This window comes from Vanacampus margaritifer, chromosome 1 (genome assembly GCF_051991255.1).
Source record: "Vanacampus margaritifer isolate UIUO_Vmar chromosome 1, RoL_Vmar_1.0, whole genome shotgun sequence".
Lineage (NCBI taxonomy): Eukaryota > Metazoa > Chordata > Actinopteri > Syngnathiformes > Syngnathidae > Vanacampus > Vanacampus margaritifer.
The window spans coordinates 20,031,778-20,059,751 of NC_135432.1; the positions used below are offsets into that span (position 1 = coordinate 20,031,778).

General features: G+C 42.7%; 3 protein-coding genes across 8 annotated transcripts; 2 read left to right on the forward strand and 1 right to left on the reverse strand.

Moving 5' to 3' along the window:
- Positions 1-254: 254 nt before the first annotated feature.
- On the forward strand, positions 255-13,272 carry klhl21 (kelch-like family member 21). Of its 2 annotated transcripts, none has more exons than XM_077581058.1 (5): positions 255-496; positions 5,060-6,124; positions 8,983-9,388; positions 9,482-9,554; positions 9,640-13,272. In XM_077581058.1, exons 2-5 carry the CDS (start codon positions 5,098-5,100, stop codon positions 9,958-9,960), a joined length of 1,827 nt encoding a protein of 608 aa, XP_077437184.1. In that variant the 5' UTR covers positions 255-496; positions 5,060-5,097; the 3' UTR covers positions 9,961-13,272. The 2 variants fall into 2 exon arrangements, with proteins under 2 accessions (XP_077437184.1, XP_077437186.1); XM_077581060.1 differs by lacking the exon at positions 255-496 and adding an exon at positions 694-1,091.
- Positions 12,953-21,944, reverse strand: zbtb48 (zinc finger and BTB domain containing 48). 3 transcript variants are annotated; one of them, XM_077581042.1, is made up of 11 exons: positions 21,658-21,944; positions 19,972-20,660; positions 18,445-18,719; positions 18,271-18,376; positions 16,991-17,083; positions 16,827-16,913; positions 16,356-16,510; positions 14,810-14,946; positions 14,564-14,728; positions 14,402-14,490; positions 12,953-13,174 (listed from the first exon to the last, which is right to left on the reverse strand). In XM_077581042.1, exons 2-11 carry the CDS (start codon positions 20,653-20,655, stop codon positions 12,953-12,955), a joined length of 2,013 nt encoding a protein of 670 aa, XP_077437168.1. In that variant the 5' UTR covers positions 20,656-20,660; positions 21,658-21,944. The 3 variants fall into 3 exon arrangements, with proteins under 3 accessions (XP_077437168.1, XP_077437160.1, XP_077437177.1); XM_077581034.1 differs by lacking the exon at positions 21,658-21,944 and adding an exon at positions 20,946-21,046; XM_077581051.1 differs by lacking the exon at positions 21,658-21,944 and adding an exon at positions 20,946-21,050 and having other exon boundaries at positions 13,027-13,174; positions 14,564-14,724.
- Positions 21,812-27,786, forward strand: nol9 (nucleolar protein 9). Of its 3 annotated transcripts, none has more exons than XM_077581005.1 (13): positions 21,812-22,312; positions 22,428-22,905; positions 22,967-23,177; positions 23,641-23,771; positions 24,144-24,279; positions 25,653-25,749; positions 25,824-25,921; positions 26,142-26,309; positions 26,384-26,639; positions 26,717-26,831; positions 26,948-27,122; positions 27,292-27,425; positions 27,528-27,786. In XM_077581005.1, exons 2-13 carry the CDS (start codon positions 22,468-22,470, stop codon positions 27,633-27,635), a joined length of 2,067 nt encoding a protein of 688 aa, XP_077437131.1. In that variant the 5' UTR covers positions 21,812-22,312; positions 22,428-22,467; the 3' UTR covers positions 27,636-27,786. The 3 variants fall into 3 exon arrangements, with proteins under 3 accessions (XP_077437131.1, XP_077437139.1, XP_077437148.1); XM_077581013.1 differs by having other exon boundaries at positions 21,812-22,173; XM_077581022.1 differs by having other exon boundaries at positions 21,812-22,147.
- The last annotated feature ends 188 nt before the right edge of the window (positions 27,787-27,974 follow it).

The following is a 27,974-nucleotide window of genomic DNA, read 5'->3' on the forward strand; positions in this document are numbered from 1 at the left end:
TTATATATAAAAATAATTTCTTCTTATATTATATATATCTGACTGTACGATTTTTTTTAATATGATGGTGTTATAAAATAATGTACATGTACTGTAAAAACATACAAATAAAATGTAATCACTAAGTGTATGTGTTATGTAGTTTAAGTCAGTAGTGTGTTTGGGGTGACGTATATGTGTGTGTGTGTGTCGCAACTTCAAACAAAGCGAATGGTCAATACTGTATTTATTAACATCATAACAGCAGAATGAGCACGAGAAAGAAAGAACGGGGAAATTAAAAATAAAATAAAATGATCATATCTACTAGCGCGTAGATCTAAGTTCTCATTTTTCCTGCACCACCTGAAGGCAACGTGTTGCAGTTCACACTATCATGGCGCCGGAGGAGGCCGAACACATCTGCGACATCAAAGTTTCATCGTCGTTCCATTTCTAAAGGCTTTTATTCGCAGGTTCCTGAATATTTATGAGGCCAAGGCGAGGACAAACACGGGTAAGGTGGCCTTTAAGGTCGTTGTTTACACCAATTTCCACACAGCGAAGAGTAAGCACGACAACCTTTTTTTTGTTGGAGGGGTCTGATAGAATGGTGACGTATCTAGATTCGCACGCACGCGACACTCATCGATCAACTGCGTTCAACTTTTAACAGTGGCTACAAATATCTTTTTTTGTAGCTACATATATCTCAATAAAGAGTATTTTCGTCACAAACGGCGACACGTCATAAACCGTCTGTTGGTCAAATAAACGCATTGAGTTCAAGAGCTGTTATCTAATCACCGAATTTCTGATTAATCTTCATCGTTTTTTTTTTAATATGCTAAATAATGAAGAGTTCGGTGTCTGTTTTAGTTCTTTTTGTATGAGCTTCGCGTTGTGTTTGAGCGTCAGAGTTCGTTTTAGTTCTTTGTAGGTGAAAGTTTTGGCATACAAGTTTGTAATCAGTAATTTGAGCCTGAAGCCAGTGAGCTCATTTGGATGGACATGTACGGCTTGAAGGAAGGATGCAAGGCGACTGACTGACTAACTGAAAGTCTTCCCTGCAAGATGAGGAATGACAAGAATGTAGGAAACACAGCTTCTTGGTATGTAACAGCATGCCTGAAACAAGCACAAAAAAGTTTTAAAAGCCTTTTTTAATCAGTCACTTTCTTGATCATAATAAAAATATATATTGTATATATTAAAACTAATTATATATATTGTATATAATAACATCAAAACAAAGAAACAAATAAAACGAGTAAAAATATTAAATTAAAAAAAAACGTATATATCGGTATGTGTTGTATGTATGTACATAATGTCGATTTTTGCTGTATATTAATGTGTATAAAATGAATAAATCTAAGTAGAAAATATATCACATAAAATGTAAGAAATAATAATGTAATGAGAAAAGTAATAATACTGTATATGGTGATGCAGTAAGATTGAGGTGTGGCAATCTTAACCAACTCACAATTTGATGCATTTGAAATCAGTGCATTTGTTTATGTACAATGGTGTGAAAAAGTGTTCGCTCCCTACCTGATTTCCTATTTTACGCGCATGCTAATCTTAATCAAAGACAACACAAGTAAATACAAAATGTAGTTATAAAATGGTTATTATTAAGAGAGAAAAAAAATAGCAAAAGTAAGCCTTTATGTTCTTTTTGGTCAGTGTTGTTTGCAAACCCTGCAAATGCCCTTTGTCCAGTCCACCCTCTGGAACCCACTTCTGTAATAGGCCTAGAATGAGGACAGGTTTCTCCACTAACACATTTCCATACTCCCGCAGTGAGCTAAAAGGATTTCTGCTCTGGAAATACCATTTAATTTAACAATTTCAGTATTTTTTCCAAGACCGTTAATGAAACCGCGCCAGTTTGGTTTGTCTATCCCTTAACGGGGACTAGCAGTTTAAAAAATAGATGGATGATAATATTTATAATACAGTAGTCCACATAATCCGAGCAACCATGTGTTGGTCTGCTTCAGTGAGTAAAGAGCTGAATGTGTGTGTGGCTTTTTATGGCCTGGTCTGGAGGCTCAGCTCTGGAGGCTCCGAGGCAATCCAATGGTGAGCAACTGACTTCAGCTGTTGCATGTGGCCAGCAGCCAATGCAGCATGGAGCTTAGTTGCAACCACTTCTGACACCCTTTTTTTTGTTTTGGGTCACCTTGTGGATGGTCATCTTACAGATTATGTCCATTTCATACTCAACAATGTGCAGTTCTGAAGTGCTTGGAATAAAACTGCTTTGGATGGCACCTTTTCAGCGACAAGATGAGAAAAATATGACTAATGAGTCATAAATTCGGACCCAATCTGTATAATGTAATATGCGTCTCCAAAGCATTGGATCAAATTCCAACTTGTTTGACCTCCGAGACTCTACTCACTTGTGCCTTTACTATCCACAAAGTGAAATCAAATCCTGGATTTGGATGATTGTGACATCCGTAAAATTTGGTGTCATCATTGCTTGAAAAAGCAGCATAAACCCTGTCATGAGCTATTTTCAGGAAGAGTAGCGTAACAAGCGTCATGTGTCTTCTTCCGCGTGGTGTATTTGTGTACAGCCCAGACTGGCTCATCAAATCATTTCAGCAACGTGTCCCAACCATCTTATGAGGATGGTCCTACCAAATGTTTGTTGCTCAGCATTCATACAACATGTGAGATTTTATTTCGCACAAAGGCCATTTTCTATTATGGGGATGACGGTTTTGGCAACACCAGTTAATCAATATATCTGCTCTTACACAGGGATCCCACAAAATGGCTTCATCAGAGCCGAACAGAAAATTCTGCATTTTTCTGTCTTTGCCTTTTTCAAAGAGTGATGCACAATAAAATCTATATCTATAAGGTATTTTGTGAAGTGGAGGGAGGCTGCAAAGTGAATAGAAAATGTTCTCAGCCTTTTGCCCCTATTCTAACAAGTTCATTATAAGAAAGTGGGAATCGGCTAATCTTATTGTATCCTATTCCGAGGCTACACATATCTGACTTGTCTGTTTTTGCAGTGTAGGTTGGATTGTATCCAAGTCAAGTTCACCCTTGTGGAGAGCATTTTAATCTTTTGCAGAGCTCCATGTGTGGCTGTATTGTTGATGCCCTGAGTGGAATGTATGCTAAGTCTCTTGGCTAGAGAACAGCGGCTTTATTATGACCTTAAAACAAACCTCTGTAAACAGATCCCTTCTTATTTTGAGAGAAAATGATCTCTGAAGGTTAACAAGGATTTTAAATATGTGATTAATGATATTTCATGAATGTGTGCATAAAAAAATGATTGACAGTCCTTGAAGAGAAGATTAGAGGTTTGATCCCTACTGTCTAAAAGTCAAGTTGTTATTTTAAAGCTGTACTCCTGCACTACCTACTCGCGTCAATTTGATGACCAGTGGCCTGCAAAAAGTTTAAAACACTTTGCTGGAGGCGGTCTGACCATCAATGTGTTTATATTTTGAGTAGAAATATCCCTGTAAGAAAATATGAAGATGTAGTTTTTACCAAATGTTGGACCTTTGAATAGTAATGTGTAACATTTTAGCATAGTTCAGCATCAAGTGAAAAACACAAGTCATGCGGCCGTGGATCAGAGTGTAGAGACGGTCGTTCAGTAGCCAGAAGGTCGGCTGTTTGATCCCCGCTCTCCCCAAGTCATGTGTTGTTGTGTCCCTGGGCAAGGCACTTCACACACATTGCCTCCAGTGCTACTCACACTTGTGTATGGAAGGTGCGAATGTTTGGTGGTGGTGGTTGGAGGGGCCGTAGGCGCGCACTGGCAGCCACGCTTCCGTCAGCCTGCCCCAGGGCAGCTGTGGCTACTTAAGTAGCTTACCGCCACCAGAGTGTGAATGTGTGAGCGCATGAATAATGCAACCACTGAGTGTCCAAAAAAGTGCTTTATAAATCTAATGTAGTATTATTATTATTATTATTATGCATCCATTAATTTTCCATACAGCTATTCTTGATTAAAGGAGAAGGAAGTCAACCCCAAAATTTTAACAATAATAATATGTTGTATGTGCCCACACTAGTCTAAACATGGTATTATGGTTAATGTTGCATTTGTGAATATGAGTTAAACAGTAATTTTTTTAAATCCATCTCAGGGGGCGGCCATTTTGACACTGTCGTCGACTGAAAATGGCGTCAGTTACTCAGGTAATGACCAATCACGACTCAACTTAAGAAAACAGGTGAGCTGTGATTGGTCGCTACCAACTTAAGTGGCCAATCAAATGCAGGACAAAAGACAGTTGACATTCACATTACCATTGAGAGGGAAGGGAACCAATAAAGTGTCAATTTTCCCAAATCTTATCAATTGACTAACCCCTTATTATTATCCCTTAACTTAACATTTGTTTTCATTTTGGCTTAATACCAAACCAATTTCAATTTGAACTATACAATATTAAATAAATATGAATGTTCAATAATAAACATTTTGTCATTTGTATTTGCTTGGGACTGAATTTTGCCCACAAGATGGGGAATAGCACCTGAACAATGCAGACTAACAGTGACTCCCCAAATTGAAACAAAACAACAAATTTAAACATAAAGGCACTAAAATAGTAAGTAGTGTTCATATGTACCATCGGTGTGTATTAAACGTCATTGCAGCTGTCAGGGTGGCTTCATTACTAATACAACAAGTTGCACGGAAAATACTATAACCGGAAGTTTCAGACTTTGTGGCCTTACAAACAGACACGAAGGAGAGCAAATTTTCAGTCCTCACAACAGGCTAGGTGCTCTCCTCAAAGCCCCATCCAGACCCCCCTTTCAGTGGAAATGGACACTGCTGGTGTATTTATAGCCACAGCACACAAGTGAGCTGCCTGCCTTTAGCAAGGAACTGAACTATTCATATCAAGCTGGCGAACGTTCTACACTGATGTGCGGCGATGAGCTCGTAGGGTATAAGAATCAAAACTTTGGATTAGTTAAGACTATGTTGACTGGTGAGCATCTTGAAATGACGACAGTTGCTACGGTTAGGGTTCAGCAATGTTATTAATGTGGTCATGTACTTTTGCTTTTTTAGATGTAAAGGTCTTCCAGAGCGCAACCATTTGAGACGAGATGGAGAATCCCGTCTTACAGACGCAACCGTCCACCCTGCCGTTTTTTGACACGGCCCACGCCTTCAACCTGCTTCGAGGAATCCATGAGCTGCGCGCAGAGCGCAAGTTTTTTGATGTGACTTTGTGCGCGGAGGGCCGCGAGTTCCACTGCCACCGCACGGTGTTGGCCGCCGCCAGCACCTACTTCCGGGCGATGTTCGCCGGCACGCTGCGGGAGAGCATCATGGACCGGGTGGTTCTACACGAGGTTTCGGGCGAACTTTTGGGACTGCTGGTGGACTTCTGCTACACAGGCCGGGTGACTGTCACGCAGGACAACGTGGATCTCCTGCTGAAAACGGCAGATCTGTTTCAGTTCCCGTCAGTCAAAGAGGCCTGCTGCGCTTTCTTGGAACAGAGTCTGGATGTTTCCAACTGCTTAGAAATCCAGGACTTTGCGGAGGCCTACGCTTGCAGAGAGCTGGCGGCCAGTGCGCGCCGCTTTGTCCTCAAGAACTTAATGGATCTTGCCAAAGGGACAGACTTTGAACGTTTGCCTTGGAAGCGCCTGCTTGAGTTTGTGTCTGACGATGAGCTGTGTGTGGACAAAGAGGAGACCGTATATCAGATCGCGGTGCGCTGGGTGAAGGCCGACTTCCAGCGGAGACTGCACTATTGGCCCGAGCTCCTCCAGCAGGTCCGACTCCCTTTTGTCAGGAGGTTCTTTCTTTTGGCCCATGTGGAGAGCGACCCCCTTGTATACCTTTCGCCCGCCTGCCTCCGCATGGTGAACGAGGCCCGTAGCTTCCAGTCGTGCGAGTACGACCGGCACGACCGACCCTGCCGCCGCATGCGTCCGCGGCCGTCCACCGGACTGGCCGAGATCCTGGTAGTGGTGGGAGGTTGCGACCAGGACTGTGACGAGCTGGTCACAGTCGACTGTTTCAACCCGCAGACGGGTCAGTGGCGCTATCTGGCCGAATTCCCGGACCACCTCGGAGGGGGCTACAGCATAGCTGCCCTTGGCAATGACATGTATGTAACAGGTAAGTGTTTCTGATCCATCTTTCGGTTCCAATTATTTGCAGCTTTTTACCCTGTATGTGATTTGTATTATTTATTTTTTATTTATTTAATTTTTTTTTTCTGGAGCGTTCAGTATTGTTCATTCGGTAATTTTACCGATTTGACATGTCCTCATCATTGCTCTCTTTTTTTTTTGTATGTGCGTGCGCGTGCGTGTGAGTGTGTACTCATTAGTTCACCTAAAACCTATTAAAAATCCCATACCGTTCACCTAAACCGAATACTTCAGAATCCAGCTAGAGTCGTCAGGTTGTCAGGAGACCCGAGGAAGGATCAAAGAAAAGAAAGGAAAGTGAAATCCAGCACCGACCAGCTTTGTTTGACAGAAAACGTTTTTACTTCTTTTTGACTTCTCATTGCTCTCACTGAACTGCCACATCAGACCTGTAGCTCTTTGCTCCACATCATTAAATACAATTTTTTTTTACTAATGTAGCTAATAGCAGCTGAAGGTACACTTCAGAAGTGTAAATTGGTCGCTTTCTAGATTATACAGCCTTTCAAGTGTAGACATCTTTGATAGACACTCATTCGTCATGTGTGGAAAATGAAGCACGAAAATGTGACAGTGAGTTGCTTAAGCCACACTTCCAAGTCCCGCACACTACAGCAGTGGTTCGTGTAAAATTCCTTTGGTTTTAAATAAACCGCAAAATGATGACATCAGAGTGAAGCAGAACATGTTGTGCTGCCAGGACGTCATCATTACCGGCCACGGCGTTCCCCTCTGAGAAAACATCTCACACTTTTGCAATGCTCATCGGGACACTTGTAACTTTAGCAGCATCGGCTGCCTCCAACACTCACTAGAATAACAGCAACACATGATAGTATACAAGTCAATATATGACACATTCATGCCAAATTAGAAACAGATGAGATCATGATTTTTGACTTTGTTTGTGCATCTAGAGGAAGCAACCGGCAGAGTCCACTCTCTTAAACAGGATACTATAGAAAGTGTTGTCTTAATCTGCAAAACAGAATGGTGTAAAGTGTCAAATGGAATGCGGTTCCACAGGCTGCTGACGTTAATAGCTTTTCTACCTAGTGTGTTTTCGTCTGCTGCATTCATCTTCACTTAACTGCTTTCACTTTTTGACATGCTCAAATCAATTTACATGCCTGAGGATTATTATTATTTTTTGCTTATAAATGTTTTAGGCTTGGTGACTTAATGTTTAAGTCAAGATACTTTTTGAATAGAATTTTCTTTCAAAATAAATTTAGGGGCGAAATGTGCATTTTGCTCATCATCAAAACACATTGAATAGCAATAGAATAAATAATGTAAGGCTCCGAATGAATTTTATTGTTAATGCTCGCTATGTTAAACGAACAGTAACGACTAGAAAACTGCATATTGTCAGTTGAACCATTTACTGGATGCCAGAAAGATTGAGCACACAGCAGTGGAGCCCTTTGCTCTTAATATGCGGAAGAAGGTCTAAACTATTCAAAATGGTCTCCACTCTTATACTATGTCTTGGCCTATCCCATGTGAAAATGTGTGACCTGATGTTCTTAATTGGTTTCAACTGGATAAGTGTGCCAGAGTGCATATAGATAGGAAGTCGCCAAGCCAGGACGGGTCACAGCGACACAACAGCTTACCTTAAATCACTTATCTAATGATTAAGAGGCCTAATCTAGTAATAATTTAAGAATAACGGCCGAGACGTCCCAAAAAGTCAAGTCAAGTTTTTTTTATATTGCCCTTAATCACACAAGAGTCTCAAAGGGCTTCACATTCCCACAGTTGACAAATATCAACGACATCCCCTAATCGAACCATAAGAGGGCAAGGAACAACTAAAAAAAAAAAAAACATTCTGCCAAATATCACCAATTACAGGATAGGCCTGAATAAAATCCAGTCAGTCAGGTTGTAGCAATAAAGTCGATAAGCATTCTTCTTGTATTGTCTGTTAAAATAACTACGAATTAATTAATTCATGGCAAATACCTGATCATTAATCAAGGATCTTCACTTGTTTGCTCCCAAAAATGTATAAACATGTTCTATTTTAAATAATGTCATGGTCCCAAAAACGTATTGATACGTTTTTTTTTTATGTTTTTATGCGCAGGGATGGCAAATTGCGGTCCTGGAGGGCCCGGAGTCCTGCAGGTTTTAGAGGTTTCCCTACTCAAACTGCACCTGATTCCAATGAACAGGATCGTTATCAGGCTTATGCGGAACTTGCTAATGAGCTGATCATGAGTCAGCTGTGTTGAAAAAGGGAAATATCCAAGACCTGCAGGACTCCGGCCCTTGAGGACCGGATCTCGCCATCCCTGTGCTAGCGCATACAGAAGGCTTTGACGCAGAAGAGGTAGCTTAAAGCAATGGTAGTTATGACAAAAAAACGGCCAGCAGGTGGCAGCAGCAGAGTATAAGAGATCAACCAGGGCCATTTTGCAAAAAGCTCTTGTCCCCAGTGTTTTAAACAAGTTTGTGAATAATGATGAAACTTATTTATATTCTAATGCTAGTTGCTGCAAAACTGAAAGAGATAGAAATATACTTTTTTTCTGATGAAAGAAGAGACTCCCATGTTTTTATATCAATAGAACACAATATTGTGTGGGTCTTGCAAAATCAGTCAAAATCTAGTAAAACAGCCGAGAGCGAGGGGGGTTGCTTCCGTGAAAATGGCTGGGAGTGAATGAGTTGATCGAATTACCCGTACAGTGGTCAAGTTTAATTTGGTCAAGGTTGAAAACAAAATTGGACACAACATGACCATCCGGTCTCTAGAAAACAAATGGACCGATTCAGCATCATACAGCATCCGTTGTTTTGCTCCCCCGGCAGGCGGCTCTGACGGCTCGCGGCTGTACGACGGCGTGTGGCGCTACAAGTCCAGCGTCAACGAATGGACGGAGGTGTCGCCCATGCTGAAAGCGCGCGAGTACCACAGCTCGTGCGTGCTGAAAGGTCAGCTGCACGTGGTGGCGTCGGACAGCACCGAGCGCTACGACCACACGCTGGACTGCTGGGAGGCCCTCCCGCCCATGCTGCACGCCATGGACAACTGCTCCACCACCACCTGCAACGGGCGCCTCTACGCCATCGGCTGTCTGGCCGGCGAGGACACCATGGCCGTCCAGAGCTACGAGCCAGACGGCAAACGCTGGTCCATGGTCAACTGCGGGCAGCTGCCGCCGTGGTCCTTCACCCCGAAAACGGTCACACTCAACGGGCTCATCTTTTTTGTGAGGTGTGCATGAAAAAAAAAATGTTTGTGTAATGTGAATGTTTCCACTTTTTTCACTTTTGGGCGGACCACATTTAACTGGTGCGTTTCTTGTAGGGATGACTCGGCAGAGGTCGACGTTTACAACCCTCCCAAGAACGAGTGGGATAAAATTAGTCCTATGAACCAGGTTTGTATATTTCTTGGCGACGACGCTCACGCCTTCACCAGTAAATCGAATGAATCCGACGTTTGGTGCGTCTTCCTGCGTTCAGGTCCACGTCGGAGGCAGCGTGGCGGCGCTGGGCGGCAAACTCTTCGTATCCGGAGGTTACGACAACACGTTTGAGCTGTCGGACGTGGTGGAAACCTACGACCCGGCCGCTCGCACCTGGAGCGTGGCGGGCCGGCTGCCCCAGCCCACCTTCTGGCACGGCAGCGTCAGCATATTCCGACAGTTCATGCCTCTGGTGTCCAGCGCCTTTGAACCCGCCGGCGTCCCCGACGCCAACGCCATCCACCTGCACCGGCACCAGCGTCAACAAGCCTTACACAATCTGAACGACGTCAACCAGGACGTGAACGCGGCCCGCTAATTGTGAAGCCGCTCGTCCCCGCGCTGTTGGTTGGCTGTCACCTTACCTCATCGTGAATGCGTCACCTGACTTTTGGGGACTCGGAAGAGGATTTGAGCCTCTCAGGACTGAAACTTGTCACCTATATGCATGCATGAGGAATAACATCACCTGCATGCAGTCTTTTCTTTATGAAGAGACCGCCAGGGACGAGGACTGAACGATGAATTGCATTTTTCATAAACAACATAAAATGATTAGAAAAGGTCGCATGTTGACTGTAACAGATTGTGCATGCCGTTAGTGGGTGTCGTCCACTAAGAACGTGGCGCAATTGGAAACGGTAAAAGTCAAAAGTAATTGAGATTGCTCTTTGTAGCAAAAATATCTTTCCAATCGCCTTTTTGTTTGACCATTTTATGCTGAAACAATTTGTAGATTAATTAATACCTTAGCTGTTCACAATGGGAACTCCTGAAAGCCAATAGTTTTTAGACTGGATTCGGGTTTGAATTTCCCACCCGCTGTCTACAGATATGACATCACGCATGCATTGTGTGCGTGAAGAAGGCAAAATGCAGATTCATTTTTCGGCCACAGGTGGCAGCAACGATTGAAAATTGAATTATCTGCATTCCATAGCTTTATGATGGGTTTTGCTCTTTTGGTAGCGCAGATGATTTTTAACCATGGAAAAGTTGCAAGCACAAATTGAAGTGATGGAATTGGAAGTGTTAGTAGAAGAGGAAAACAAATGTTAGTGGATTACAGAAAAGAAACCTTATCGCTCATGATTTTGGGGAAACCAGCAACCACCTAGACGTTCATAGTGTGCGGGAATTGGATGCGTCTGCGCACCCTGTAACATTGCCTTTGAAACGGCACACCCGAAAAACTGCTCTTGGAGAGTTCAGGACTCGGGACCAGTTTTTCGTAGGTGATATGGCGTGACTACTACTTGTGACTAGTTCCAAGTCAGCTGGTGATCATTCAGAAGCTCCACAGTTGCTTTCTCATATTTTGTTCCTGGCATTTCAAAACGGATCCATTCTTGTTGCCTCATTTTGTATGTCTCCTTTTCGTTACTCATTAGCGCAGTATGTAAAAATGTCAAATCAACCAAAGGCTCACCATATCAAGAACCCTGCAGTAGTCCATTCATTATTTAACCAGTCGGCTAGCATGACATTTTTAACCCAAAATAGTTTTTTTGTGGCCATGTGCCTGTGATTGGCTTCTAGTGCAATGCTCTGAAGTATGGCTCATCAATTCACAATTCAAAAACGGTTATATTCCCAAATCGTTCAGCCCCACCTGGAAACATGCATCCTACTGTCATCCGCCCAATTAAACCTGTGATCTCTGCGGATGAACCTGCTGCTCAGCTCGTTTGAAAAAGATTGAAGATGTAATTGGGTGACACGCAACTGCAACTGCAAAACCACATACGACTGCAAATTCAATTGTGCATGTTCAGTCCTTGAGTTAGGTTAGTGTGCACCTGCCATGCAACATTGATAAATGTGATTTTGCACAGTATACAAGGTAGTCATGAATATCGTATTTATATTGAGGTGCATACAGTATGTTTTTGTCAGCTATATTTATAAGGCATGCTACAATGTTTTATGTTCAAAAACCAAAATTGGGTTTAATGCTAACCAGACGTGTAGTGATGATCACGATGATTGAGGGAGGCTTAAAATGATTCACCACCAACTAGTGTGCAAGGAGCATCCCCACTTTTAAAAATGTATACAATATGATGTATGCATGAGGGATGGGCATAATAATCACATTGTCACTGTGTGGTATTGCTGATGGTGTCAGCAAAATGGGGTGCACTACTTGGTCACAACCAGCAGAGGCGCTGTTGATTCAGTCTCAATTAGTGAACGTTAGCGATGTGAATTGTGTCCCAACTGGAAGAGCAACAGGGCCTCCGTTAATCCTAACATGGAACTTTTCTAGACATTTCTGTGCCGTTTGCCTTAGTTGATTTCCATGTGAATTCATCACACCTTATGTTTACGTTTTGCTTAGCTGGAAGTGGAAAGCAGATTTAAGCTCTTCATCTTGATTAGCCTTTTGCTAATGAACAGTTTGCTTTCAACTTTTTTTCTTTTCTACCAATAAAACAGATGCATGAGGTTTTATATTTCAATATTTAATAGCAAGTGCAGCGTGATGCAGTCACCTTGAATGTGGAAACGAATCATTGTGTTTGAAATAGAACATCAATCGTGAGTTTTTTTCCCCCCTTTCAAGTAAGGATGTTTTCAATACAATGTCTTCAAAAACAAAAGTCCAGTTGCCCTGATGTATGTTTTCAATAATTTTGTAGAGGACAAGAATTCTGCCCGAGAAGCTCCTGAAACACTTATCACGTTGACCTGAAATATTTCCCATCCTGCTGGATAACATGCAGAGCATCTCATAGCATTTGTCAACATGAGTTTGGTGGGCGCTTCAGGTGTTCAGTCTGCCCAAATGGCCGATGCTAAATCACTCCACAACACAAAGGTAAAGGTCAAATAAATCTTTAAAAGGTGTCCGGTGATGACCTTCAAAGTTAATAGCATGCTTGTAGCACTGCTTGTTGCCTAAGGTGTACATTGGAAGTCTGTACCTAGCAGTGCGACCATAAATGAGTATCCTTATGCAGCTGTAGTCCGCACTATGATGAGGAGGCATCTCGCATGCACACAGTTCTGTCCTTCACGTATTTTATAATGTCAAGGCCTTGTTTCAAATCTCAGCTCTGACCCTCCTGTGTGGAGTTTGTTTGCATGGGCACTCAAAACTTTCCCACACATTCCCAAAAACATGCAGGTTAGATTCATTGAATTGTCCATCGGGTGCAGTCCAGGCTGTAGCCCGCCTCCCGCAGTGAAGGACCCTAACAGGACAATCACTATTGAAAACGGATATTTTCCCATAGAGTCCTCCCATCTTGTCGGCCCTCGGGTTCGATTCCCTTCCATGTCCAATGTTTGTGGCACAAAGAAGCGCGCTATTCAATCACCACCGCCACCACACAAGTGGAATCCATGTCAGCGGGTGGGGAGTCCACCGCTTCCTCAGCAGCTGGTGAGGCCTCCGCCGGGGTGGCGGCGGCGTCAACGTCAGCCGGGCCTTCGTCGTGCTCGGCCACAATCACGTTCCTCAGTTTCCTCTGCCGCGGGTTGTAGTTCTGAGTCCGCTTGTGGATCAGAACGTGTCGACGCAGGTGTGCCTGGGACCAAAAACAAACTAAAGTCATAGATTGTGTTGTACAACCTAAAAGTGTGTAGTAAATGTAGCTGTTTTTATTAAAGATTTAAATTTTGCTAACGCTCTTCTTGTATAAATTCCCTTGAAACACACACAGAGTTTATTCTAGAGGCCCCAAAATGGAACACCATGCATTTTGTTATGCAAGTGAATTCAAATTGCACATATTTGTCCGACCACTTTTTTTTTTTTTTTTTGGGACATACTCAAAAATATAAATGCAACACTTTTGTTTTTGCTCCCATTTCTAGGAGATGAACTCAAACATCTAAAACTTTTTGTTAACAAAATAAAATAAAAACGAAATTGATATATATTTTTTTAAACTTAATGAAACTACACTTTACATTTACAAAACAATAATTATGATATAGTGAAAGTGTCCTTATTTTTCATCTTTGGTAATTAAGTAAATACAAGAGCCTTTGGGGTTGATTTTAAATGTGATTTAAAGATATTGATTTCAATATAAACCGGAACAAGGACATTTGAAAGTGTGTCGCACGGAAGTGACATCATCAGACTCGCAGCAGCCAATAGAAAAGCATCTTAAGACGACGTCGCTCCTAGCTGGAAATTTTGTGTCTTTTGACTTTTGGGTCCAATGGCTCACCTTGCTTGCTTTTCATTTAATTCAGCCCAAATGCAAAGCTAGGTAAGAAGTGTGTTACTTCTTTCTTTTTACCATGGTATTTATTCAATCTTGCACACAAGTAATGTGAATTATTTTATTTTTTTTACAAACCAAAAAAACTAATACTTTCACTAAAACTAAGCATTTTTGACAGATCTAAAACTAAGAAAAACTAAAAGAGATGCCTTGAAATTTAATTCAAATTAAACTAAATTTGAAAACTCAAAATGAAATAAAAACTATAATGACCCTGCCACATCCACAATATCCCCGTTTCTCTCAAATATTGTTCACAAACCAGTCTAAATCTGTGACAGTGAGCACTTCTCCTTTGCCGAGATAATCCATCCCACCTCACAGGTGTGTCATATCAAGATGCTGGGGTTTGATTGAACCTCGGTTAGGAACACTGACCTAAGATTTACACCTGCCTCGAGAAATGTAGATTCCGTGGGGCTACCGTGTTGTGATCAAAACAATAACTTCACTACTGAAAAGCTACATAACAAAGCTGTTTTGTTTACTTTGTTTTTTTAGCCACATGCTGTAGCCTACCTGTCGGGTGAACTTGTAGCCACAGTCGATACACTCAAACTTCCTCATGCCCTTATGGCGACCCAGGTGGACCCGCAGTTGTTCTTTGGCTGGCGAAGAACATCCGAAGAGGTCAAAATGTGCTCATCTTTCAGGGCCCTGGCACACCGGCGGCGTTTTTACCTTTAAAGGTCTTGTTACAGATGTGGCAGCAGTGGGGGCGTCCCTCCTCGTGCTTGCTGGCCTTGTGGCGAAGGAGGGCGCCCTTCTCCGTAAAGCGCTGCTCGCACACGTCGCAAGGGAAGGGCCGCTCGCCCGTGTGCGTCCGGTGGTGCTTTTCCAGGCTAGCTGCCGTCCAAAGAAAGCATAGGGGTCGATTAATGGCGCAAAGCAAACCATCCCCGGAGGCGTCGGTCGGACTGCTGTTACCCTGCGTGCGGAAGGTTTTGCCGCACAGGTGACACTGGTATGGTTTTTCGCCGCTATGCACGCGAAGGTGCATGTTGAGGTTGTTTTTCTGGGAGAAGGCGTGGCCGCAGATGCTGCAAAGGAAGGGACGCTCGTTTCTGGGAAAGAAGAAGAAAGGTCCGTTTGATCAGGTTACTCAGCATTTTAATAAATAAATTGAACAAATTTCACAAATTGGAAACTTTCAATGGGAATCTAGCAGGAGTTAGCTCTTACACAGCAACATGAATATAGAAAATGCTAGTTTTTTAACATTGCAAACAATCCAGATGGTCCTTTTCCTTTTTGGCCTGGAGGACACAACATCCATGATTCCAAAAAATAATTTGAAATGTGGACTCGCTAGGCCACAACACACTTTGCATCAGTTCATCTCAGATGAGATCGGGCCCAGAGAAGCCGGCGTCGTTTCTGGATGTTGTTGATAAATGGCTTGGAATCTTTCGATGACATTAGGGACTGTAGATGACGCAATGCCTAAATTCCTTGCAAATGCACAATTAGATAAGTTGTTTTAAAACACATGCAACTAACTCAGTCTTTCGGGGAAGCTCCTTACTTTTGCTCCCAATACAAATTAACCTTTGGAATGTTCCATTCCAAAAGTGTGTTTTTTGAGAATAGCTCAACTTTCCCAGTGTTTTGTTGCCCCCGTCTCAGCCTTTTTGGGACTTGGTGCAGTTATCAAATTCAAAATGAGAGAATATTTGCAAAAACACAATAATGTTCATTAGTTTGAACATTAAATATCTTGTCTTTGTAGTTTATTCCATTCAATAGTCATTGAAAAGGATGTGTAAATCATTGTATTTTTTTAATTTTTATTTATGTTTTACACAACACCCAACTGCATTGGAATTGGGGAAAATATTTTTGCATACCGGTAATCGCAAAACTACAACGGCGCATTAGGGCCATGTATATTAAAAAAAAATAATAATTTGGAGGGCGGGGGCAATATTCTGTAAAAAAAAAATTGCAAATTTGTGACTTTATAAAGTGGCAAATTTGCGAGAAAAAAACTCGCAAATCTAACACTTTATAAATTTGCGAGTTTGTTTTTCAGAATATTGCCCCCGCCCTCTAAAAAAATATATTTAGACGTGGCCCTAATATGCCTTCATACAAAACAAGCAGATTTCATGCAATTTACTAACTAGTACTAGCAGGGACACCTTCAGTGGACCACCTTCAGTGGACCACCTTCAGTGCCCCTGGTGAATGGGCTCCTTGCACAAATCCACTACTTCCTGAACTCAGCATCACTCCTTCATTTCTTGTCTTTCATGTTTGGACGAACTGATTAATCCAGGTGCGCCTGACCTCAGTAACCACGACGACAATGGCCAGACACACCTGGATGAATCAGTTTGTCCAATCATGAAAGACAGGAAATGAAGGCGTGGTACTGAGTTCAGGAAGTAGTGGATTTGCGCAAAGAGCTCATTCCTCCATACATGCAGATGTCCGATCCACAGAATAATGAGAAAAAAAAGTGAGGTCTTGCCTGTGGATGGCCTTGATGTGCATCTGCAGGCCGTTGCGACTGGACGCTCGATGGCCACACTCCTCACACACAAACGGCTTTTCCCCGCGGTGTTTAGAGGACTCGTGCACTCGGAGCTCGTAGCGGGTCCAGAAGGTTTTCGGGCACTGTGGACACTGAGAGCGAAATTGCATTCATTTTCTCTGGAAAACACTCCATTTTAATTTTATTTTATTGTATTATTTTATTGTGTATGCTTTGTATTGAAGGGGTGTATCCGATCTAGGCATTTACACTGCAGTCACATTGGCAGATATCTTCATACATGCTAGAATGAATTTCTATTCATATCTTCTTCTTTTTGTTTTCCCCTTCAATTGTTCAGCTTGTAATCAATAATGCTCGATTAAAAATTCAATGCAAACTTTAGATATATATAGTATGCAGGAAGTGAGACGTATCGCTTGGCCTTTCATTTGAATTGAAACTCACAGCATGTGGTTTGGGGAAGCCGTGGACCTTCATCATGTGATACATGACGTGTTTCTTGAACATGAATAATTCAGCACACAGTGAACACTGAGGATTAAAAAGGAAAACACGTCAAGGGTGAGCTTTGGCCGCAGCGTTCCGTGTCACGCTGACGTTGGCGCTACCTTGTAGGGCATCTGCTCCGCATGGGAGACCACATGCGCACGCAGCTCCTCTTTGCCAAGGAATGACGTCGAACACGTCTGACACGTGAATGTCTGCAGCGAGTAGCATAAATGTCATTCGTTTCTCAAATTCAACACAAAAATATACCCAACACTTTGGAATGCAAATCTAACAAGTAAATGGACTAATACATTTCCTTGTTCAATTTTATTCATCATCACACTGTCCACGCGTATCATTATGAGTTAAGACCACACCTGACAATTAAGCAAGGCTACCAACGGGATGTTCTCAGGGGAAAGTGGCCACTGAATTTAGTGTGTCAGCGTGTCAACCAACATCGGGTTGCAATAGAGAGACTGGCAGAAGTCACAGAAAAGGCAGAGAAGTGCACATCCTTCGAAATGTTCCTGGATCATTGTGACATTTGACATTCAGCTCCTACTTAGAGAATAGCAAATTGTCCAAAAAGTACACTTGGACATTCAAAACTTTAGAGATGGACTAATTAAGTTCACCTTTAAATGTTAGAGTGGATTTTATGTTTATCCTAAAAAATCACCCAAAATCCGTAACCCCTAAGTGTATGTTGCAGGGATGTGATTTGACCAAAGTGAAATTATCTGAAAATTTAGTCGGGGGTCTGGGGAGCTCATGGGTTTTCTGTGCTTTTAAGTACTTTCAATGCACTCACATGACAAAGAAATAGACAAAACAACAGCATAAATTTTCAATGTATATTGAACTATCCCATATAAAATGGCAGTTTTAGTCAACTCAAAATCAGTCACATTCAAAAACATTGGACTGCCTTTGCTTTTAAAAACTATCACTGAGAATATCATCATATCTAACTAATGTGATTACTAAGTTAACACATAAATAATGTTGAGGGGTTCAAATTTCATGAACAAATAATTGTATCATGACCAAATGAAAAGTAACTCATATTAGAGCATACCACAAATGTCTTTGTTATAGCAGAAGATGTTATCTGTCGGAGTCATGTGCATACACAATGAACTACAAAAAAAAAAAATAATAAAAAATCGAATATTTTTTTTGGGGGGGGGGAGATAAAAAAAAGCGGAATTCCGCGAATTAGCGGAAAAATCACATCCCTGATGTTGGTTACAGTCTGCTTGCACTGGGCACGTGCAGCAGAAAAATGGCTATGGTTAGCAATGTCGGGCCTTTGCAGAGGTCTTGGGGATGACTCTGTAAACAGGACTGTAAATGTGGTGGTGATCAAATAATGAAATCGGGTTTTCATTCTCACCTGTGTCGCAGCACAGTTCCTTAACTCATGGATTAAAAGATTCTCTTTCCTGAAGTAGTGCTTCCCGCATTTATTGCACCCAAAAGGTTTCTCGCCAGTATGACGTCTTTCAAGCACAAAAAACAGGATTAGACAAGAATTGCTTTCAATATCGACAGGAGAACATTTGTCTACCTGTTGTGTACTTTGAGGTAATATTTGCTCTTGAAGACTTTGTGACAGACGGGACAGTGCACGCAGTTCTCAGGTTCTCCCTCCACCGTTTTGCCATCACCGCTCTCGCGCAAACTTGGCCGGCGCTCTCGAACTCTCGACGCCGACGCCACGGTCGGACTGAATTTGTGGGTGGGGACGTACTCCTCATCAGAGTCGTGGACGCTCTTCTCCAAATGGTCGCTTTCGTCCTCAACTGTCACTGTATCGTTTCTGTGGCTTGGCAGCTCGTTAATCTGCAAGTGGCAAAAGACAGACTGTTATTGTTAGTAATTGAAACTAAGGTTATAACAGTTTGGGGGTTTTCATTAGTTTGAGTGTTGTTGCTAGCTTTTGGAACAGTTTTGCTCGTTTTTATTTGTGGGAAAATGCTCAGTTTTAATTTCATTGTTACTAGTTTTAGTGCAACGTTTTTTTGTAATGGGGTATAAATCATTGGTGAGCCTGATTAAATTGGCCGTCTATCTGCAAACGATACTTTGCAAGCCCGTCAACCCTTGCCAGTACCAGCAGATGGCAATGTGGTTAAAAGAAAAAAAAAGGCTGAGTACATTTCCAGGTAATTTTTGTGTATTATTTAAGTTATTGGCACCCCTTCATTTTTTGCATGATCTCTACAATAACTTATTAAATGTAATAAATTAAAATGTAACATATTTACATCATCAGGACCTTTTAATTGGATGTCCAAAGTAATTCTACAAAGGAAATTGTTTCTCAACTTACATAATGTAATTCCAAAGAAGAAATAGAAAACACAGCATGTGCAGCAATAATGACAGCTTCCAAACGTTTCTTGTAGCCATCTCTAAGCTTCTTGCGACTTCTCCGCTGGTACTTCCCGCCACTCTTCCTTTGCAAATTGTTTAAGCTCTTGTATGTTTGCAGGTTTCTTTTTTTACTTGATTCATTATGATGGTGAGCAGGACTGTAAAAGACTAAGCAAGCATGTGTGCATGTATGCCTGCCAATTCCTTGCCCCTTGTCTGAATGATTGGTCCCCACAAATTCTGCCTGGTAACAAGCGACGGTGCAAAACTGACCATGAAAATAATCAAAGCCAGTCCACTCCACTAGTCTAAATCATAAATGGATGTTAAATGATTAGCTTAAACATATATAAGCCTAGTTACAAGTACATCTCCTCAGAAAATAAAATGCCCCAATACATTTGACCCACCGATGCCCATTATGTTTAATGCTAAATATTTGTTTGTATCATATTTTTTAAAGATTTAGTATGATAACGATCCTAATCATGAATCAGGTGTGTTAGTGGAGAGAAACATGGAAAACATGCTGGATCGGGGCTCTCGAGGACCGAACTTGAGCACCCCTGTTATAGACTGTGAAAAATGAAATGGGCCCCCGGCAGGCCTGATAGGGAGTCTGCGCTCATGCGCTGTCATGTAAATGGCTAGAAATCATCAACATAACATCTTTAAAAAATAATAATAATAATTGGTTTATGTTTGTTTTGTTTTTTACCTGAGTTTGACCCGTTTGGTGCTCAGTGTTCTGCTCCTCATCGTCAGCACATTCTCGCTCTGAAAAAGGAGGCAGGGCTAACTCGCTGGCCAGGACATTACAGGTAGCATCTTCTTCAGAGATCATCCGTCTGGGCTCTTTGACCACTCGGCCCGAGCGGGTGATGGCGCTGATGGGAACCTTCATGTCGTCCACAACCCCCTCCAAGACAGACTGCTCTTTAGTCGCAGCCAGTTTGTTTGTGTCTTCACCTGAGACGGAGAAGACCTCCGGCTTTATCTTTCTCGGTCTGCCTCGCCCTCGCTTGAGAAGAGGGACGGCATGCACAGGCTTGTCCCTGAAGCGCTGACACATTGCAAGCGCTTCAGGGACACACAAACTGGACGCTGCACTCTGCACCTTGTCCAGGACGCCCGGATCCAGCTTCAGTTCCCCGGTGTAGACAAAGTCCAGCAGCAGCTCTAGGCCCTCACTGGAGCACTCTTGGAGGTAGAACTCCATGCTGGGTGAGGCGGCGGCCTTATTGGCCGCCTGGAAGACTTGACTAAAGCAGGCCAGGACACAACGATGGGCAGAATAGACCACCCCATCGGTCACTTTCAATAAGGCGTCACAGAAGCTCCCTGCTGCCCTCTGCTGGTTTAAGGTGGACAGGACACGACATGCATGGTCTGCAGCAGACATCTCCACTGGAACATAAGAGAATTGAGATGCAATTTAAATGACAGGAGACACTCTTACAATGTCTTCAAGCCATCAATTTCCTAGAGTGACTGTCTTCATTTTGTGCGCGTGTGAGCTGGAGCATACATTATCCCAGCTGACTTTGGTTGAGAGGCATAGAGAAAATTAGAGAACCCTGAGAAACCCCACATAAGTTTGGTGAGAACATACAAACTCCAAACAGGAAGGCTGGACCTGATTTACAAACCGTGAGTGAACCACAGAACTGTGAGACACATATGCAATGGTACCTTTCATGCAGGTGAGGTGAGTTTGATACACCGATATTAATGTATTTATCCATCTATGGTGTATCTGATGATGTAATCCATGTTCTATGCGTCCCTTTACCTGTTCAAATAGATTTTTTTTAAATCTCAACAAGTGTTATGTTGTTGACAAATAAAACTGTTATATTTGGATGACATTCAAATAATTTAGTGCGAAAATGAATCTTCAATCCACCAATTTTGATTTATCAAAATGGCACCTGTCTCTTCAATTTTGATGACATTATAACAGTTTTCCTTTCGTGTCAATGTCATTCAAACGAATGCAAAGTAATTTATAATTCATGCGGAATTTAATTATATAATTTACAAATAATTGTAAGGCAACAAATGTGTGTGTGTGAGTGCTCACTGCTCAGTGGACCACAACAATGAAGAGAGCTGGTCATACTTTGACCAACCGTGCCTGAATACATTACAGTATCACGATTGAAGTGGTAGGTAGGTTATGCTATGCTTGTCTACATTACAACACTTACAGGCAATAAAATAATTAAACCTCTAAAACTAAGTAAACTACATTGCTTATGGTGGAAAAAATACCAAGTACTATGCCAACTTTTAAAAAGAGAAAATAGCAGTGCAAATCTTTAGCAAGTCGACGTTTACGTCCTATCATATTTTTCAAGACGCTCCCTAGCCTGGCTGGTATACGTCAGCTGCGTTTACTTACCACAAGACTGATGGAACTTCAATGTCAAGCTGTAAATTTTTCGCCAAAAATCCTTTCCCCGTTGATGTTGCGTAGACGGTGTATAGTGGGTTTCGAATAAAATCGCAAATCTAGCTCCATTTACCTGGCTTTGCTTCTTGTAGGCCCCTAAAACGAAGCGGATGTGACGTAAACGCGTTTCAGTACTCCGGAATAGAATGGCCAGGGTCAACGTTGCACACTAGTTTTCAGATTGTAACCCCAAAAAAAACTGTTTTCAACTTGTATCTCAATTGTGTTTTTGCATATTTTTACCACAGTACGAGAAATACAATTATTATGGTTGCGTTTTCGAACGCCTTCAGTAAAACTCCGGGAAAAATCATTGTTAGCGATCTACGTTCAGTTGTTGTGGCTCCCTGCGTGGTACATATGTTAGCTGGTCGGCTAACCACAACTTTGGGAACAGGCGACTCGTAATCAACCATTTGAAGCGGTTTAGTAGTCGCCGGTGAGTTCTGAGCCACCTCTACGACCGTGAGTTTTCTTTTTGAAGTACCCGCGGTTGTAGTTTGCCTTCGTGCCAGGCGAAGAACATTAGACGGCGATGCTAAGTTAGCGAGGTAACGCTAGCTTGCCCTGCTAATTTCACTTCGCCTATGTTTTCTGTTTGAAGGTAATTGATCTTAAATGTCATTTTGAAAATGCTTAACTGTGATCGTTTTCGTTTGAAATATCCTCACTGCTGCATTGTATTAAATAATAATATGTGTTGTTGTTGCTTTTCTTAGTGCGTATTCACCAGCCACTCATCCACATAACCTTGGCATAATGAAGGCTAAGAAAGTCAGCCATTCAAATGGCAGCGCCACATCTCAGAAGTGGAAAGACGTGAGGCGTAAACGGTGCAGGCCTCCCATCGGCTCCTCTGACCTCAACTCCACTCCTGTCATGGTTGGGATGATCAATGAGCACCAGGGCGCCGTGAAGAAGAAGCCAGCTGTAAAGAGACTGAAGAACAAGGCAAAGCCTGTGTCGAGGAAAAGTGTTTCTCAGACAAAGACCTTCACTAATGGCGACATGGGCCTGGATTCCGATGAGTTTCGGGAATGGAAGGAGTACTCGCAGTCGGTCCAAGTGAATGGGCTAAAGGCACAAGGTGCAACAGATGATGCGCATGCATGTCGACTGGATGGGACGTCTCTCCATCAGTGTGCCGAGAGGGACGACCAGAGGAAACATGCCGTGCTTGTCATGCAGAAAGGACAGGTACGCTTCAGGAAAATGTGAACATCGAGTCCATTTCTCGCACTGTGCATCTTTCTTTCAGACCCTGTGTTTCCGCGGCAAGTGTTTTTTGACCTGCTTGTATGGACGTGTGGAAGTGATGGGCTTCACCATCGAGGAGGGCCAGCAGTCATATCCGCTCTTCTCTCCCGCCTCACATTGTCCACTGACTATCAGAGCCATGGAGGGCTGCGATGACAGCCGTGAGCACGGAAGTACGGCTGCAGACATCCTGTGCCGTTACCTTCCACCCGGTAAATGACCCGGAAAATTGGCAATATTGTGTTAAAAGTAAATACTGAATATACGACTGAGTTGCTTGACAAAAGGTGAGCCAGGGCTGCAGCAATTCTTCAGATAACTCAACAAAAATGATTCAAAAAATAATTTGAAGCAAAATATTGGTCTTGGACATGGTCTTTAAAAAGCATTAAATGGATTTAGCTGAAATTAAGCCTTAAAGCTGCTTTATGTAGGAACGTGCCCCAAAAATATTGTAACAATAGCCTTTCAATTTGCCAATAATACTAGGAATATTTGCGAGAATAATATAATCAGGAGATTAGAAGCAATTTTTCCTAAATGTTTTGGGGAAATTGGTCAAACTGACACCATCATACAGGCAGTGCTTTAAATGGCTACATCTTAGCTGTTAAAGTGTCTCAAATAAGTTAAACACTCATCGCACTCTCATATGTATTTGTTTTGTCTTTTTAGCGTCACAGAAGAAGCTGCTTAAAAAGGTTGTTTCCAACTCCTCTATCATCCTGCTGGAGCCCATGGAGACGCAATTGACACGCTTCCTATCGAGCTTCGCCAATCTCGGTAGTTTGTTTGACCCCACGGTGGTAAGATGACTCCCTGCTCTTAAGTGTCACACTTAAAAGACAAGCTATGTGAATAGATGATGTCTGAATTCTTTGTGAAGGTGATATGCTTTGTAATACGTTTTTTTTTTAATCACCGCCAAATAATGAGAGGTTAACATTTGGAATGTAGTCATTGAAATGAATGAATGCACACCTGGATGCCATGACCTCGGCCACAAAACAGCTAATAGGTGAGCGTTAGCAAATGGGTCTTAGATTCCCAATAAAATCGGCGAATAGATGGATTTACAAATGCAGAACTGCAAAACTCAAACTCAGTGTGGTCTTCACAGATTAAGTCGTGTATGTGTGTGTGTAGTCTATAAGCTTCCCTCCATTCCGTGTTTACAGGGAGAACTAATGTCTGCCGTCCTGGACACGCCCCTTAACGGTCTCGGGATGATTCCTCTGGTCGGCAGCATCGAGGGCCTGAAGGTGTCGCCCAGTTGCCGAGAGTCCCTGGATGCGGTGGTCAGTGCATGCAGAGGTAAAATTCCAACATTCTTTTACTTGATGCGGTTTTAACTAAAAGGAGGTTTTTTAAAATATTATTTTTAGTTTTTTTTAACAAATTTGGTTTTGACAGCTTACCCATTCTTACTTCAAACATTGAAGGAGAAGTGCTATTTTTTTCAGTTAGAAACTATTCCCAGGTGGCTTCATAACATGTCTGGCATCCAAAAAGCAAGCACTGGCTCAAGCCATTCATTATGGAAGGTTTTAACTAGTGGTGTGCCAAAAAATCGATTCTCATAACAATCGCGATTCTCATTTAGTACATTCAGAATTGATTTTAAATGTCCCCAAATCTATTTTATTTAAATTATTTTATACTGTCTTGTCTTTGTCTGTGTGTGCCTTTATTGGGAGCGCTGTTCATGCTGTACCCGGTTTGGCCACTGAGGGGCAGTGTGGTTCCACGCGGTCTAATACACTGTTATGTTGTAGCCACATTAGAGAGTAGAAGGAAAAAGTCACGATCAAGTTATTCCAATAAAAGTTTTTTTGGAGGGGTTCAGCGTGGAACAGTTTTTTCGAGTGATAAAAGTGCCGCGAGTAGCGTGCTAATTAGAATTAGCAAGTCAGACTGGAGTAGATCATTACGATTCCTTGCACATCTATAGATTGAAACAAAAATCATTGTCAATCAAATAATTTTGAATCAAAAATCGTTCCTAATCGAAAATCGAATCGTGAGGCTTTCAAATATTCCCACCTCTAGTTTTAACCTGACACACACACAGTATAAATGTCCTCAGTGAGGTAAAAAAGCTAAATGATGGTTGATCAATTGAAGTGGATAAAATGCAAAATATTGAATAAAAAAAAATTAAAAAGCAAGAACATGTTGATTTCATTGTATTTATTCATGAAATTTGTACATGTCAGATTAGGCCAGCGACAGTGAACTTTGGGTGGCCTTACACAGTCACACAGTGGCCTAGGGCGGGGTAGTATGACGGCAGGACTTCAGTTAAAAAGGGCTTTGGATCTTCACTGAGCCTGGGTGATTATGTCATAGGCAAATAAACTCCATGAAGTACAAAATGGCTTGCTGACGATCACGTTTTCCGAAATAGACAGATGACAAAATATTTTCTTGGCTGTTTAATTTCACACTTGATGGGCAGGCAAGGACTTGACAGACTGAACTATTTGTATACAAGTCCATTTTCCTCAGCCAGCATTCCCTGTCATTTAAATATGGACCTAAACGGCTTTAATGCGCACCTAGCATCCGAGGAAATAGACATGATTTCATTTTTTTTTTTTTTCAAATCATACAAATAGGAGTGAATTATTGCATTAGATGAGTACACAAGGCCTCCATGCTTGACTGTACACATCTGCCTCTCACAGGGGACATGGACGGTTGTGCCGTTGTCCTCGTTTACGGAGCCAAAAACGTTGGCAAGTCCACATACATCCGCATGGTGATCAATACTCTACTAAATCAGTAAGTGGACACGTCATCATACCAGGATGCTTGAATGACACTGGACACTCATTTGTATCCATGTTTGTACGTAGCACGACCAGCGTGGACTATTTGGAAGCGGATCTCGGTCAAACTGAATTCAGCCCGGCTGGTTGCTTGTCTTTGCTGACTGTCAGAGAACCCCTGCTGGGTACGTTTCATCTCTTTTTCTTTAGGGTCGTGTTGCAGTGGAACCTCAATTCTCATACATGTTCAAACAAGGGCAGTATTGTTGTTTTTGGAACAGATTGTGTTCGATTTTGGAGGTTGTAACCTGCTTGTACTTGGTTTAGATGTTATTTTGCTCATTGTAACAGCACGTGAGCCATTCAGGTACGTACAGTAATTGTTGAGGTATGATCAATTCTCAGGCCCCCCCTTCACACATCAGCGCGAGCCCGACCACATGGTCTACTACGGCGAGTCGTCATGCGAGTCTGACTTAAGCCGCTACCTGGAAAGCCTCAAGTCCTTGTGGCGCAGACGATCCCCGAGCAGAGAGATGCCCATTGTCATCAATACCATGGGCTGGGTTAAAGGTCAGTGAAAACAGTTTTGTTTTTAAATCAATGTTGCTAACAATATTTATTTTCTTGGCGGATGCGATGTCAAGGCTTTGGACTGCAGCTGCTAGTGGACATGCTCCGCTTCTTCCCGGTCTCGCACGTCATCCAACTGGCTCACGGCGGCGCCGCCCAATGCCCCGCCCTCACCCCCGAGTTTCTGCGGACAGCCCACGGCTTCCAGACGCACCCGCCCGCTCAGACGGCGCTGGACGAGTTCACCGAGAGCACGCAAAGCCCGCCCCTCACCTACGTCCACATGAGCGTTCAGTCCCACTTCGAGGGCGCAGGCTGCCCGGGGACGACGTGAGCGCCCGTCTTTCAGCGTTGCGTTGTGGCTGCTAACACGGGCGGCTCACTGTGCGTTTGTTCGTGTCGCACAGGAAACACCAGCGACCCAATGAGCAGCGGCAGCTGTCACTGCTGGCCTACCTTGCTCAGCTGCAGTCGGCTGATCTGGGACCTGTTAGACCTCTTCACTCTCTCACGCCATACCAGGTATGCTTAGAAGTTTGGATTTACCGTACTGGATTTTTTTCTACATGGCCCTAGTTGGTTACTGTTGCGGTTTAGTACACATGAGAAGTGTGATTGTACCCCCCCTGCCCCCGTAGGTGCCCCACACGGACGTGGCTTTGGGTGTGGTCCACTTCGACGTGGCGCCCAGTGACATGTTCTATGCCGCCAACTCCAGCCTGGTGGGACTCTGCTGCCTGGCAGAGAAGGTGACCAGCAAAGGAGGTCCGGTCTTGCTGTCCCGGGCTCCCATCTGCCCCTGCGTGGGCCTGGGTACGAAATACTGCTTTCATTTGTTGTGCTCACGTTATAAGTGTAAAATGATAACTATTTTATTATAGTCATACGTAATGTTTTTTTTCTGTCTTTGGGTGTGAAGATTAAAGGTCTGCACTGTCCCGATTCTTCTTGTCTTCAAAGTCATTCACTTTGCATCTTGCAGGAGTGCTGCGAGGGATCGACATGGCGCGAGGCCTTTATTTTGTGCTGACGCCGATAGATCCCGCAGTCCTGCGCAAAGTCAACTGTCTCCTTCTCGGAGCCACGTCACTGCCCGCCTGCATCCTGACGGCGCAGGTTGGACACTCGTTAGGCTACTCAGAAAAACTTTGCGATATTGGGTAGACGGCTGACATTTCTTAACCGCTACATGCTAATAACAGCGACTTTGTGCAACAGGGCGATTTCCAAGGAGAGCTGCCTTACGTCACGTCGGACTACAGCTTTGACCTGACCGGTGCTGGAAAGCTGCGATTCTTCAAGGGCCTGCAGAGATCAAGTCACTGATATTTTGACTTTCACCACCCACCCCAACATCAAGTCTGACATGGACTCTTCAGGAGAGAAATCTCAACACGTTTGGTTGTTTTGTACTGCTGCCATTCCAAAACTGCAACAGAATTCTGGTGTCATATTAAAAGCAACAACAAAAAAATTCTGATTTGTAGTTTGTACTTGTATTGCTAGGAAACTTATTGAGGAGACGTCTCATTTAGTAGTCATCATTACAGTGTGTACAGTATTTGTTCTACTCTTTTATACAGTTCCAAGCATAATTCCCACCTTTGCAAATAAACAAAACAAAACATGGACTTAAAAAATAAGGTGAAAAGGTAAAGAAATGAT